Source organism: Elephantulus edwardii, unplaced genomic scaffold (assembly GCF_000299155.1).
Source record: "Elephantulus edwardii isolate Elephantulus edwardi_28Jun2011 unplaced genomic scaffold, EleEdw1.0 scaffold00021, whole genome shotgun sequence".
In the NCBI taxonomy this organism is placed as follows: domain Eukaryota; kingdom Metazoa; phylum Chordata; class Mammalia; order Macroscelidea; family Macroscelididae; genus Elephantulus; species Elephantulus edwardii.
Genome location: NW_006399771.1, coordinates 17305277 through 17320957, shown reverse-complemented (window position 1 = coordinate 17320957; position 15681 = coordinate 17305277). Strand labels below are relative to the sequence as shown.

Below are 15681 nucleotides of genomic sequence, written 5' to 3'. Positions count from 1 at the left end.
GAGCCTCAATCCATATTGTAGGCTGCAGTCCTTGACACTCTGCAGCAGGCGCTTCAGGTCCTCTTCAGTTTCAGCAAGCAGGGTTGTGTCATCGGCCGGCCATCCATGGTATATTCAATAATCTTCTTCAGCACCACAGCTCAAAGGCATCAATTCTCCTTCTGTCATCCCTAGTCATTGTCCAGCTCTCTGATGCATAGCAAGTTATTGTAAAGACTGTGGCACAAATCAGGTACACCTTAGTCTCCAGACTGACACTGTTGCTCTTCAGTACTTCTTACCACTAGGCCACCATTATTGTTGCATAGTTTTAATACTAGCAGTCAGAAAATCAGGAAATGTATTGCACTGGAAAAGTCTATGCTCAGGGACTTATCCAAATTATTGAGGAGTAATGATGTCAATTTGAGGACTAACATATGTCTGATTCAGACCATGGACTTTCTGATCACTTTTATCTAAAATCTAGATAATGAATAAAGATGAAAGAAGAATTAATGCCTTTGAGCTGTGGTGCTGGAGAAGAGGAATGGACTGCCAAAAGAACAAACAAATTTGTCTTGGAGAAAGTGTAGTTCTTCTTAGAGGCAAAAATTATAAAGTTTTGCTTCACATACTTCAGGCATGTTTCCAGGAGGAGCTATCCCTTCAAGAGCGACATCATATTTGAAAAGGCAGAGGGTCGGCAAAGGAGAAGACCCTCAATCAGGTGATTGACACAGTGAGCTCTAGTGTGTCAGGAAATGTGAAGATGTCACTGGATAGAACAGGGTTGAGATCTGTTGTACATAGGGTTGCAGTGGGTCTCACTTGACTTGATGGTATCTAACTACATTACATAGTTTTGAGTTTGGCATGTATACTTGGTCATATGGCTACTATCCAATCAAGAAAAACAACAGTTCTATCACTAAAACTTCCTGATTCTACTTCAATGTTGTCAAATCCTCTCTCATTCCAATCTACTGCCAATCACTGATTTGTACTATATTTTTATCATGTTGTCTTTTCTAAACTTTAACACAAATAAAATCATACTATATACTTCATACATTTGAATCTTGTTTCTTTCACTTAACATTGTGTTTAGCAAACTAATGATTTCAAGCTTCATAAGGTGCCTCCATTAACTAGGGTAGCGACCCAAGTACACAATCAAGCAAAGTGCTGCCAGGCCCTGTACCATCTTCGCAACCTCACTGATGCAGTATCATCCCATTAATGTACCATTGGCTTTTCTGATAAAAATCGACAAACTGATTCTAAAACAGAAATTTTGTTGTTGTCACTATGTGCTGTCAAGTCATCCGTGACTCATAACAACTCTGTGTACAACAACCTTCAACCATGTTCTATCCTGTGCCAACCTCACTCTCTCTAACACACCTATATCTATTACCCCAGTCACTGAATTAATCTGCATCATAGAGGGTCTTCCTTTCCTGCGCTGTCCCTCCACCCTTCCAAGCATGATGTCTTTCTCCAAGGACTGGTCCCTCCTTGCAACATGGCCAGAGTATGTCGGATGAAGCTTCATAATCTTTGACTCTAAGGAGCAGCCTGGTTTATCCCTCTCTTGGATGAACCTGTTCGTTTTCTTTGAGGTCCATGGTATATTTAATACTCTTCTCCAAAACCACAGCTCAAAGACATCAATTCTCTTTTCTATCCTCCCTAGTCATTGCCCAGCTCTCTGACACATAGCAAGTGATTGCAAATACCATGGCTTGTATCAGTTGTACCTTAGTCTCCAGAGTAACATCATTGCTCTTCAGTACTTTGGAGAAGTCTCTAACAGCAGACTTCCCCATCGCAATATATCTTTTAATTTCCTGGCTGCTTGTACCAAGAGTATTGACTGTGGAGCCAAACAAACTAAAACAGAAATAGGAATACAAATATTTTTTAAAACATTTATTTAAAAAAAGATTTAAAAAGCTGTAGGATTTGTTTTATCCAATTTCATGACTTATTGAAAAGCACTGTCATTTTGGCAAGGAGCCTGATCAAAGAGTTCTACTGCAAATTGGAAGTTGGTGGTTTGAACCTAAAAACTGATTCATGGGAGAAAGATAGAGTAATCTTCATTACAGAATAGAGAGTCAAAATAAGTCAAAACCAACTGCATGGCAGTGGGTTCGTTGTAGGCAATACTGGCAAAAAAGTACATATGGATCAATAGAAAAGATTAGAGAATATTGGAATCACATGTGATCAATTTATTGTTTTAAAATGGAAACAATTAAATACAGAATTGAATAATCTTTTCAGCAAATAATATTGTAAAAACTCAATATCTGTATCCAAAAAAAGAACTTAGACTGTTATTTCATTAGAAGAACATAATGTATATATATTAAAAATTAATAAGAAATATATTGAATACTTAACTATAAAATTAAAGCTGTTGTAAAAGGTCCAGGTGAAAATATGGGAAAAATCTGCTACATTTGAAAGCAATGATTTCTAAATGGGAAAATAAAAAGAAATTAAAAAGTGATCCTTTCACTGTCAAAATAAAAAACTTTTGCCTTTTGAAGGATAACTTTCAGTAAATTAAAAGGCAAGATATAATAAGATTGAGAGAAAATATTCACAAAAGCTGACAAGAACTTATATCCAATATATAAAAGTAACTCTTACCAACTCAACAATAAAAATTTAACCAAAACAATCTTTAAAAGTGGACAAGAGATTTGAATCTGCACATTACCAAAAAAAAGGTATTCAACTTGATAAGATGCTACATGCAGTTCCAAAGACACACAGTTCAAATCCACTAGTTGCTCCACAGAAGGATGGGTTATCTCCTCCAATTTGACTACTGCCTCTGAAAACCTGCCAGAGAGACAGCTATGGGTCAGTTTCAACTAGATAGTACACAACAAAAACAACAATATACAAATATAAAGAATACCAGTATCATCAGAGAAATCAATATTAATTTCATAATGAGATGCCTTTACATGCCACCAAGTCGGCCCTTCAGCAGATTTTCAGAGCCTGTAAATTACTCAAAAGGAGAATGGTTGTCCATCTTTATCATATGGAGCATCTAGTGGATTTGAAGTGCTTGCCTTTGGATTGGCAGTGCAGCTCCTTACCGACTAGCCTACCCCAGCCCCAGCGTAACTACTAGTTTAGCAAATAATACATGTTGTCTAAGATGGAGAGAAACTAAAATTCCAATACTTGCTGGAAAAAAATGCAGAATATATTACTATTTTGTAAAAGAAGTTTCAGTGTCTCAACTCACCATAGGACAAAAGAATTATATTTAATAACTTTGAAAAAGAAAAATGCACATCCATATATGTATTTGTACATGTTGTTTTTAGAAACCTTATTCATAGTGTTTGTAGAAACAATCCAAGTATTTGTCAACAGGTGATTGATAAAAAGATCGCATGTGCACATAAATGGAAAGCTTCTTAGAAATAAAAAACAACAAACTGAATAATTCTTAGCTATTTTCATTTGTACATAAAATATTGTATGATAGTTGATTATTTGCCCGCATCTTTGTTGTGTAAATGAAAGCTATGTTGATAAACTATACAGCTCTTAAATTTCTTGACTGTTAAAAATTGCAGAGAAAAGCAGACATATAAATCTCTAGTATTGAGAAGGTAGAGATTCCCCCTTTATAAAGAACATGGCCCTTTTGCATGCATTTTTAGTCATGTGGTTGGCAGAGTGATGGTAAAGGTTTTCCTCCATTTTGGTTTCAGAAGGACATGAAAAGTGTTTATTGTAACTCATGTAATTCTTACAACTGTCAAAATCAACTTCCTTTTTCCATAAATGTTGGTAGTGTCTGTCCATGTACATCAGTTGTAACTTCAATGTTGATGAATATATCTTTTGACCTTTGTAAATGGCTAGTTAATAGTCAGAAACCCCTATTTCTATGTTTTAAGAAATAAACACTAAATGACAATTTGAAAAAAAAAAAAGAACATGGTCAAGAACTCTAAGCAGATGCTAATGTAATTAAAAATAAAAAGATAATTTCTTCTTATGAGATTTGAGACCTGTAACTCAAAGCTAATTATGACAGTAAATTATAGAGTTCTTTTTATTAAAAAATTGTTTCTATGAAGCTTTTTAAACTTAATTAAATGTGCTACAACAAACAGGATTAATTAAATCCTCACTGGGGAGGATTCTGGTATTTTCAAAATCAAAGATGAAAATCATGAAAGTTTAACATTAGGGAAATAATGTTGTCATCAGTCAAGATGCATTCTTTCAAGATTGCTTAGCAAAGAAACACGTTGAACAAATGTGCATGAAATTATCCATTTATTATTAGATTCAATCTAATATGAGGTTGCATACAAACAACATTTTTTAAAGTAAAAACAGCCTTAATAAACATCTACAAGTAATCTGTCCCACACTGGCTTCCATGCTACATGCTAAAGCCACAAAGAAAGCATAGTCTCTAAAATCAGGGAAATTGAAATTAGTATAACAAAACACAGGCGTGCATAAATTATTAAAAAAATTGTGAATGCTACCATTTTTTAAGGTGCCATCTAATCAGTTCTCTCTCCTAGAGTTCAATGTAAATAGACTAAAACACTGCTCGGTCCTGCACTAGTAGGAGCCTGCTTTGGTCCCATTGATGCACCACTGTGTCAATCAATACAGATTTGTTCATTCTTCTGGCAGCTCATGGTATTCACTCTTCTTTACCAATCTCATAATTCAGATTCACTAATTCCCTTTCATTGTCCTGAATAATGATACCATTAAAATATTCTTCAGCATATAATCACTATCAATGATATGGGAGGAAATCAGGATTTCAAAGAAAGTATTCTAAATTCTGTCTTGTCACAGCACTTAGGGTCTTTTTCATATAAATATGTGTTTATACTGGAGATCCACAAGGAGAGGAACTATGATTTATTTATCACTTCGTGAACAATAGCAGACAGTCAGTCACAGCTTTGTGGGTAGGATGAACAGTGAAAAATTGACACAAAGGGTGACACATAGATAATAAAGACATGAATGAGAATAGAGCAAAGTGAGAGAACCAAGTGAGACTGATGGATAATGTCAATAATTTTATGGGCAAAAATTATAGGGGAAAGTTAGAAAATCTAGACAGAATTAATTGGAAATATTGAGAAGTCCTGAATATTGAAGGACTCAAAAGGGGGGAAATATATAGCTTAATTAAGATAGGGTATAAAATATGTTAAAAAAACAAACAACTCTTATAAAGGGGTGGGGGGAAGAACCACACTTTGAAAAACTCTTTGCTAACAAGTCAGAAAAGACTCCAGTGAATTTCCAAGGCTGTAAATCACACAGGAGATTGCCCATCTTTCTCCTGGGCAGCCCCAGGTAGATTAAAGTTGCCAGAGAAGTGCCATCTTTGGATTAGCAGTACAACTCTTTATAGACTACCTCACAAAGAGAACCAAAGTAGAGTATTGGTTAGAACCTCACAGGCATGCTTTTTTTTCACTCTTGCCTTTCTGGGCCATTGGGGCTAAAACATGAGAGAGCTGTTAAAAAGAGAACACTGTGGACCATAATAATGAGGACTCAGTTTGAGGAAGATTGTACTCAGAAAATAAAACAATTCCAGAATTTGAAATCTTAGAGAATTTGAAGAAATATAAACAATCATAAGATTGGCCTCTTAGATTTTACATCTGAACAGTGGAGGGGGAGGGTACGTACTAGGGGGATAGAGTTGGAAAGGGGAGCAGATGAAGCAGGGGGTACAGAGGAGACAAAAATCCATCTCTAACAGGTGGGATGCTGCAACTGAGTCATCACAGGTAAGATTGCGTTAGATGGGTAGAAACAGTTGAATTAAAGAGAGTTTGTAAACAATGTAAAGGTGATGAAACCCAAGTCACAGTGCAAGATGTGAGGCTGGAGACGTAGAGTTTCAGGGGGAAAAGTTGGCTAAGCTTAGGCAACGCAAAGTCCTATGTCATTTTGAAACAATGAATTTTACTTCAGACTGCAAAGTTTATTTGTTCATATTTTTATTATTTATAAGAATGCATGTCTGCGATATCGTATTAATTATAAAATACATATTCTATGAAAAATGAAAGGATATGGTAAAGAAGAGAAAGTGATATTTTATAAAATATTTATGTTTTTACTAGGCTGCAAACTATAGAATCTACTTTGGCTAGTTCAAGGAATTAAAGCAAACTAGGAGGCTTTGCATCATTGGGATGATGGGCGAACCAGACCCTCTGTGCTCTCTTGGCCATCCTTGTTGTGTTGTTATTGTTGTGTGCCGTCCAGTATGAACCGGCCCTCACCTGACCTGCCAGTGACTTTTCAGAGGCAGTAAATTGTGTAGGAGGAGATTGCCCGTACTTCGCACCAGCAAATCACTGCTATCTCTGTGAAGCACCTCTGACACTTGTAACTGCAGACCAAATAACTGCCAGTATTGATAGAAAAGAGTTGAATTTTGCTGCCATACTTGTGAGAATATAGATTTTTCTCATTTGTGTCTCCCTGGGTGCCTGTGATTAATGATGTTGCATCAAATGCCATGTCTAGCTGGAAGAGAATATGGAAATGTAGGGATTTGGTTTCTTCAGTTGTGTTTCGTTTTCTACCTTGGGAAGGGGTATGAGACCAATGTAGAAAATGATCACAAGAGTATATAGGGTTTTTTTAAAAAAGAATATATAGGGAGGATATTCAGAAGCTACAATAATTTAGAAACTACAAATAAAAGTCATAAGATACCATTTTGATTTCCTTAAAAATTCAATGAACACTAATAAGGGTCTAATTTATACCCTCTTCATAATTAATACTAATTTATACTATCAGTTTAGGGAGTTCTGGTGGCCCAGTCTACAGGGAATTGTGCTGCTAATGGTGGTGTATCTTTGTGGGTTCAAATCCACCAACCACTCCACGAAGAGGAATGGACAGTCCCGTCCCATGGCATTTATAGCCTGTCAGAAACTCATTCGACAATCAGCTGTTTGTTGGTTCTCACTCAAAAGCAATAAACAGGTCCATAAGTGTTAAACTATCTGTTGATAGTAGCTCAAAACAACATAAACACCTAGAGAGGGATCGTCATAAACACATTTGACTGGAGGTCAAACTTAGAGCTACATTGGCCTAGTGGAAGGAAGCTAAGATACCAAGCTGAAGGTGGGTGATTGTCATCTGTGGCCCTTGGCCAGGTTCAAATTGTCTTCCCGTCAAACATTCTTCTAGATGGTATAGCACTGGTCTGTGTGTTGCTGTACAGAGGTAACTCGTGGTTGCTGTGATGCTGAAGCCTGTGACAGTGATGTGCCAGTCATGGTAGTGGGCACCCATGGTGGACAGTTGGCTGGAGCTTCCTGACTAAATCAAGCCTGGAAGCAAGGAGCAGCATCCACTTCCAAAATGGCTTGCCTCTGGAAACTATGTACGAACAGTGCTCAGGCTGTTCATTCATAGGGTCGCTATGAGATGTCTACGACTCGACGGCATTAGACAACAACAAAACAATTTCTTAAAATGTATTTCATGTATGATCTTACAACCTCACTGTTATCTGAACTTAGGACTAATGAAGTGCGTATATACCGGAGTTGGAAACAGTATCAGTTTGCCTCATCTTTGTGGTCTGATTCTCATTATCCCAGTCTTGGACCCTTGGGCCTACTGAACTAGCATGGTGGGAGTTATTGTCATGAGTTTTTGGCATTTTGTTTCTCCCGTTCATGAAGTTCAACTTCGACTTTGCCTAATATCTGCATTTAAAAAAAAAACAAAAACCCACACAACCACAAACATAAATAAAACTCACACTCCTTGTCGTTAAGTCAGAACTAACTCATAGTTGGGCCATCTTCCTCTCATGGAGCCCCTTTTGGATTCATATGTACATGGCTTTTGGTTTAACAGCACAACTGTCTACCGACTGCATCACCAGAGCTTCCTAATATCTGTATTTGGTGTGGTGGTGGTGTTGAGTACCATCGAGTAGCAACTGACCCATAACTGGCCCCTTCAGTGGGTTTTCAGAGGCAGTTAATTGCACAGGAAGAGATTGTCCTTCCTTTTCCCTGACGAATGGCTGGTGGCCTCGAACTGAATGCTTTAGGGATTACAGAGCAGCATCTTGCCACCAGACCTCGCCCAGACATTTGGTGTGTCTTCTTGACTGTTGACTGTTGTTGCTATGTGTTGTCCATTTGACCACAAGTCATAGCAACTTTAGGAAGATGACGATTAATTTATACATTTGCTGTGCATGAGTTAATTTAATAGAACATGGTTAAACTACAGTACATCACAAATGTCTGAGAGTCAGTCCATAGATGAGAGAGCCATGGTCTATACTTTCCTATCCTTCACAGACAACTACTTCATCTCCCCATTTATGCCTGTATCACCTGGCACTTTGAGGGTACCAAGGTCAGCATACAGAAGAATATTTAAAAATCCTACTTTATTCTTCTTTAAACCACAAATTCATGAAGAATTTCAAATGCTTCTCTTATACTGCAAGGAACTACCTTTTCCATCCTATGAAGCAGTTGCATTCCATTTTGGAATATGCTTTGTTGAAGATTGTCTTTAAAGAGTCTTAAGTAGGGGAGTAATGTGGTCATCAACCCATTTTCCCCTGAGGGAGATGTGTTGGCAAAGGCCAAAGTCAAGAAGCCCAAATAAGATGCTGCATATTGTCAGATAAGAATATTCAGAAAGTTGCAAGAAGTTGCACTGCAATCCCAGAGATATGCGGCTCGAATCCACCAGATGCTCTGCTCGAGAAGGAGGGATAATCTCCTCCTGTTTCAGTCAGATCTGATTTGATGGTACACACACATAAAATTTAAAATATAAAAAAAGAATATTCAGAAAGTTGTCAGAGGGATGATATTATTGCATGAGTGTCAATATTCAAGATTATGTAATTGAATAAAGAACCTCATACTTGGAAGGGTAAAAGGTCAGCACAGGAGAGGATGACCCTCCAAGAGAGGGTTGATGCAGTGACTATGCCAATGGAGTTGGGTGTGTCAGCGATGGTAATGTTGACTTAGGATAGTGCAAGGTGCAGAGTGGTGTTCATAGGGTTGCTATGAGTCATGGTTGACAGGAAAACACAGAGCAACAACAATCAATAATCAAGCATTATTAGAAGGTACATAGAAAACAAATAGAAAAATGGCAGAAATAAGTATTTCCTTACCAACCAGTGCCTTAAATATAAATGAAAACCAAAAGGAAGATTTTTTTTAAAAAAAGAAAGGTTTTTTTTAAAAAAAAATATTGCTCCAATAGTTCCTTTTTCTAATTTTTTTAATTTATTTTTGTAGTCGATCATATTTATTTTCTTCTTTTTTGCAAGGAATCTAGGTGTTTACTATTACCATGAATAATACACTTACCATCCAAATTCGTGTTAAATATGACCTTAACTTCAATGGCCTAGGAAAACACAGTTCTTGTTTAGCTCTGCCCTACCTTTATTCACTGTTGTTGTTGTACTGGGTACAGTTGGAACTTAATCGTAGCCGGCCCTCTGAGGGTTTTCAGAGGCAGTTAATAGCTCCATAGAAGATTGCCCATCTTTCTGCCACAGAGCTACTGATGGACTTAACCCACAGGCTTTGAGGATTGAAGGGCAGCTTCTTGGCACTAGTACATCAGAGCTCCCTTTACTTGCTGTTACACTAGGTCTTTTACATTGAGGGCCCAATAGTTTAAATTTTTAATTATTTTTGTATATTTATTGTCCATGAGTTGAAATTAACTTGATGACTACTAACAACAAGGAATAAAGAGTAGAGTTGCACTAACACATAGTTAATACTAAAAAAAAAATGATTTGAAGTTGTTACTAACATGAAGAAACGATGACTTTCTGGTTCTCACTGAAAGACTGGATGATTTTTTAAGGTTTTTTATTTTTAGAACAAAGAATGTTCTTGTATCCATTGATTACCTTTTCAGGGAAAAAAGTCAACTGTAATGTTATTCTTAGTTTATATCCAACAGATATTTATAGCCTTTTTTCCCATTCATGATAAAAAAAAATTCCTTCAGAATCTACTTGAAGTGCTGATTTCTTCGAAATGTCAGATAATATTATCCTCATACAGTCGACATTCTCATAGTTTATATTTAATTTCTATCATATTTTTGGAAAATATGATTTTCCAAAGAAAGGAAAAGAAATTCTTTCTTATCATAAGTTACAAATAAACAGCATAATCTTTCGGAGGCCTGGTAAAAGTTGCATGGAAATGGAGAGAACTTGCCTTGTGTGCCATGTGCTGAGCTAATCATGCCTGTGTCTTTTGCTTTTAGCTGGGATGACAGCAGTTCTGTGAGCAGTGGTCTCAGTGACACCCTCGATAACATCAGCACTGACGACTTGAACACCACATCCTCAGTCAGCTCCTACTCCAACATCACCGTCCCTTCCAGGAAGAACACTCAGGTGAGGATGCTTCATGCTTCATTTTTTCATCCACTATCACCACCAGGAACTCTATGTATGAACAGTGCTCAGGCTGTTCGTTCATAGGGTCGCTATGAGTCGTCTACGACTCGACGGCATTAAACAACAACAACATCACCACCAGGTTTTCCTCTAAACAGCGTTACATTATTTTAAAATTGGAAGACCACCCCTACCCCACAGTGAGAACTTTGACACAGTGTCTTCCACAATGGGCTCAATCCCCTCAGTGGTTGAACTCAGCAGTGTTCACGCGATCTTCCAACATGGGGTCTCTATGAGTTAGAACCAACTTAATGACACCTAGCTTATTTTCAAATATATCTCAATAGTTTAACATTCAGGATAAATTAGGGCTCATTTTTACACTCCTGCCACTGAAATGCCTTTTAGTGTTCCTAGAGCTATACCTTCAAGAAGTACAACATATACTTGAGCCTATTTTCAGTTAATCAGATGTTTTCCATTGATACAATGTCACCCAGTGCAACCATCTCTCTCATAACAGACTTGTTAACAAAATCTAATGAACATTTTAATAGTCTCATTTGTATAGTCCTTGATTAATTTTATACTGACCTCTGAAAGAAATGACTGGATCTCATGTGAATGGTGAGTTAAAAATGGCTATTAAATAATTGGGTTTTATTTTGTCCCACTTCTCCCTGTTAGATCTTACATAGAAAATCCATTCATCTCTGGAGTGTTTAATTAGGTTTTCTCGCATATATTTATTCTGACATCTAATATGTGCAAGTGAGAATTAAGTGACTAAAATTAATGAAACTTAAGTAAAGCCATAGGTAAAAATAGAGGTCTCTTTGGGATTCTTTTGAAATATAAATCAGTGCTCTGGAATTCTTTTGAAATTTAAATGAGTGCTTTTTTCCTTTACCACTTCTATGAAATTGAGGGAATTGAGGACATTCTGGTGGCCGGGTGGGTAAGGAGTTGCTCTCCCAACTCAAATGTGTTTCAAATCTATCAGAGGTTTCTTGGGAAACGGATAATCATCTGTACTATTTACAGCCTCTTATAATCCTCTGGTGTGTTAGCCATGAGTTCGTTCTCACTCGATGGCAGTATCTTGGTTTATTAGCTATGAAATTAAAGAACATTTGTGATATGTTCAGGGAGTTGCCCTGCTAACCCATAGACTGTGCCTCTCTGACAGTTCAAAATCACCACCGGTTAAGTGGGAGAAAGATGGACAAGCTCCTTCCATGTTCTTTATAGACTCAGAATCTCAATGGAGAGTAAGCTTTGAGTCAGTTCTGATTCAATGGCAATAAACTGAGTATATGAAAGTTTGTGCCAATGCTTTAATTCTTAGACTGTTTCATATAAAATCTTACTGTAATATTTTCTGTATAGCTGAAGACAGATTCAGAGAAACGTTCTGTCACCGATGAGACCTGGGATAGTACTGAGGAGCTGAAAAAATCCGAAGAGGACCTTGACAGTCATGGGGATGGTGGTGGCAAGTGGAAGGGTGTTTCCACAGGGCCTCCTGAGGACCCTGAGAAGGCAGGACAGAAAGCCTCCTTGTCGGTTTCACAGACGGGTTCTTGGAGAAGGGGCATGTCTGCGCAAGGGGGAACACCGTCCAGGCAGAAAGCTGGAACAAGTGCACTCAAGACCCCTGGTAGGCTTGTAACATGACTGTTAAGTTATTGTTTAATTCTTCCATTTGTTTAACAATTTAAGTTTTTAATTGAATATTTAATCGTGTATGTAACTATGTTTCCTATCCCAAAGGTACATACTTTCTCATAAAAGCTCACATGAATATAACAATCACAGAATTCCCTATTATAGCATGAGGGATAGCACCCACATGATAGGGACTACTGGGTGTCTTTTTATTTTGCCACAACCATTTATGTTCACAGAGATAAGACTACTCTGATGGACTTGTAAATAAGGCATTGCACTGCCAATCTACAGGCAGACAGTTCAAATCCACCAGCTGCACCACGGAAGAAAGATGGGCAGCCTCCTTCAGACTGTGTGTCTGAAAAACGACTGGAGGGTCAACTATGAGTTTGTTCTAACTTGACAGAAACGATCACATTCAGTAAATAACATTTATTTCCTTCTGCCGTCCTGGTAGACGCTTGGGAGAAACTCCGAGCAGTATAAACACATTGCATAATTGAAGGATTGGAATGCTGGAAATTGAAATCATGCTTTTGGGTCAGGTTTTATAGAAAAAAGAAAGTGAGAGAGTTCTGCCAAATATTGCTGTCCTTTCTTAAAGATTTTGTTAGTAACTACTTTTTAAATAGTGTCTAATTTTAAATAGAACCACCTGAAGTACTGATGTAACACAGCACTCCAAATATAATCATCTCTCAGATACCCAAGTGAATTATTTTTCTAGAGCTTAGCTTTATATTATTAGGTGTTGTTTTTATAAAGGAAGAGTTCCAAGCTATCAGACCTTAAGAAATTAAAAAAAAAAAAAACAACAAACAACCAAACCCATGTTTATATATCTCCATGATCTTACAGCATTTCCTCTGACGGCTGTAATGCTGTATTTTTGTAAGTCTATTCTAAATTTTCTTAGTGTATTAAAGTGATACCTATTTTGAGCTAAAACAATAAGAATTCAGCAAGTGAGGTAATAAAAAGTATCATTGCATTTTACTATATTTTTAAATATTGTATTAAAGCATGCAAATGCCTATAATTGCATTTTTCTCCTTATTAGGGAAAACCGATGATGCCAAAGCTTCGGAGAAAGGGAAGGCTTCCCTGAAAGGATCTTCTCTCCAAAGATCTCCGTCAGATGCAGGGAAAAGCAGTGGAGATGAGGGGAAAAAGCCACCCTCAGGCATCGGGAGACCCACGACCACTGGCTCTTTTGGGTTTAAGAAACCAAGTGGAGTAGGGTCTTCTACCATGATCACTGCCAGCGGAGCAACCATCACCAGTGGCTCAGCAACGCTGGGTAAAATCCCCAAATCTGCCGCCATTGGTGGGAAGTCGAATGCTGGGAGAAAAACCAGTTTGGACGGTTCCCAGAATCAGGATGACGTGGTGCTGCATGTGAGCTCCAAGACCACGCTGCAGTACCGCAGCCTGCCCCGCCCTTCAAAATCCAGCACCAGTGGCATCCCGGGCAGAGGGGGCCACAGGTCGAGCACCAGCAGTATCGATTCCAACGTCAGCAGTAAGTCGGCGGGGGCTACCACCTCCAAACTCAGAGAACCCACCAAGATTGGATCCGGGCGCTCCAGTCCTGTCACTGTTAACCAGACAGACAAGGAAAAGGAAAAAGTGGCAGTCTCCGATTCAGAGAGTGTTTCTTTATCAGGTTCCCCAAAGTCCAGCCCTACTTCTGCTAATGCTTGTGGGTCACAGGGCCTCAGGCAACCAGGATCCAAGTATCCTGATATTGCTTCACCTACGTTTAGAAGGTAAGGATGTGCGAAATAACAATGGGAAAGTATAAAAGAAACCCCCCCACGTATATATACATTTACATATATATGTATGTATATATACAAATTTATATGGTCTAAGATATATATAGTCTATACATCAGAGCTTCTTCATATATTCTATATCTACAATGTGTCTATAGATGTATATCTATATAGAACTATAGCTATATATCTTTATGTATAAGGTATAGATATATTCTATATTTATCTGTGAATAAGATATTCTATATTCTGTATATACACAAGTGTATATTCTAAGATAGATGAATGGATTTGGTTTTATTTTTATTCCTTACATTTAGTTTCTGATACAAAATGAGTTCTACGAAGCTGATCTCATAAATAATTAAAAAAGTTCAGTGCTCATTTTGCAAAACAGAAAAATCTCTTGATTGCACTCTCACAATTTTAGCAACACAAATGACAGAGACTTGAAAGCATATGGCAATATCCAAGGATAGTGATAAAGCACAGTAACAGCTTGTAAAACTTCTAGAGATTCCTGTCCTTCACTTCCATAATTAACAAACAGAACAAAATTGGTCTTTAACACTATTTGTATTTGGTTTCAGTGTTCTACCTTGCCTGATACTAATGTGTTGGTGATCAGCAGTGTAAATGAAGTTGTATTTCTTGTGACAGGGCACATAGTTGCATGCTACTATATCTTGAATGGTGTGTTGAGTTGGTTGTATCTTGCCTAGTAGAGAATATCAAGATAGGTTATTATTTAAAGAATTTTAAAATAGTACCGTACATTGATATATTAAATAATATAAAGTTATATCATGATTGGCAGAAAGTTGTAAAATACAGCTATTTAATACAGGCTTAAAAACTGAAGAATTAAATACCAAAATTAGGCTATCAGTTTTCTTTGCTATGACTCAGACAAGCAACACAACTTGGTTTCCTCATTGGGATTGCCTTTAGTCTGGAACGTGCACTTCTGCTGTAGAGTTAACTGTTGTGAAATTATTAATGTGTTTTAAGTGACACGCAAATAGATACTGTTAAAGACTTGGGAGAAATTGTGAACCTCTCCAGATCTCTTTCTTCAGCTTCAAAATGATGGAGCATGATCCATCATCTGTTAAGGTCTCTTTATGTTTGTTCTCATTCTGCTGACTAAACTAAAAATATTGATAGCTTGGAAATAAAGGGCCTGGAAATATTTACATTTCAAGCAATTTCAGTTACATGATTGTTTGAACAATGTAGAGGTTATATTCCTCAGTAGATACATTAATCCAGAAGAATGAGAGTTTTGAACTATTGATTCTCATTGGAAAAAAAATGAATTATTGACTTGGAGTGAGTGTAAGTATTTCTGTTGCTCAAGTTGAATAGTGCCCTCCTGTGGCCCATTACCTATGAAACAATTTCTCATATTCGTCATGAAATATTTCTAGAGAGGAAATATGGATTCCATTGCAACTTAAATAGTAATCATTATGCCATTGCCTCATATCACTCTATTTCCATATTTACATAAATTCAGTTATATCATTTACTTCACTTACAAAACTAAAATGTTTTCTGAATCAAACTCCAACCTATAATTTAGCACCAATTATATTTTCTAAATATGTATTTGAATACCACTGGCAACTGATCCTTTAGTCTTTTCTGGGGTGGATGACAGACCAGTTCACGTGTTGTCAACAGTGTACAGTATTGTACCTACCACTCACTACTCCCGGACAGCCACCCAGGCCACCAGTGATGCAATAATAACCACTTTAACTTTGT

General features: G+C 37.3%; 1 protein-coding gene across 3 annotated transcripts in view; it reads left to right on the top strand.

The window, feature by feature from the left end:
• Positions 1-15681, top strand: part of NAV3 (neuron navigator 3) — a 540923-nt gene that overhangs the window by 379840 nt on the left and 145402 nt on the right. For all 3 annotated transcript variants that reach the window (XM_006882551.1, XM_006882553.1, XM_006882552.1), the window contains exons 13-15: positions 10324-10456; positions 11852-12122; positions 13194-13902. In XM_006882551.1, the coding sequence (XP_006882613.1) occupies positions 10324-10456; positions 11852-12122; positions 13194-13902 (1113 nt within the window). The remainder of the gene's footprint in view (positions 1-10323; positions 10457-11851; positions 12123-13193; positions 13903-15681) is intronic.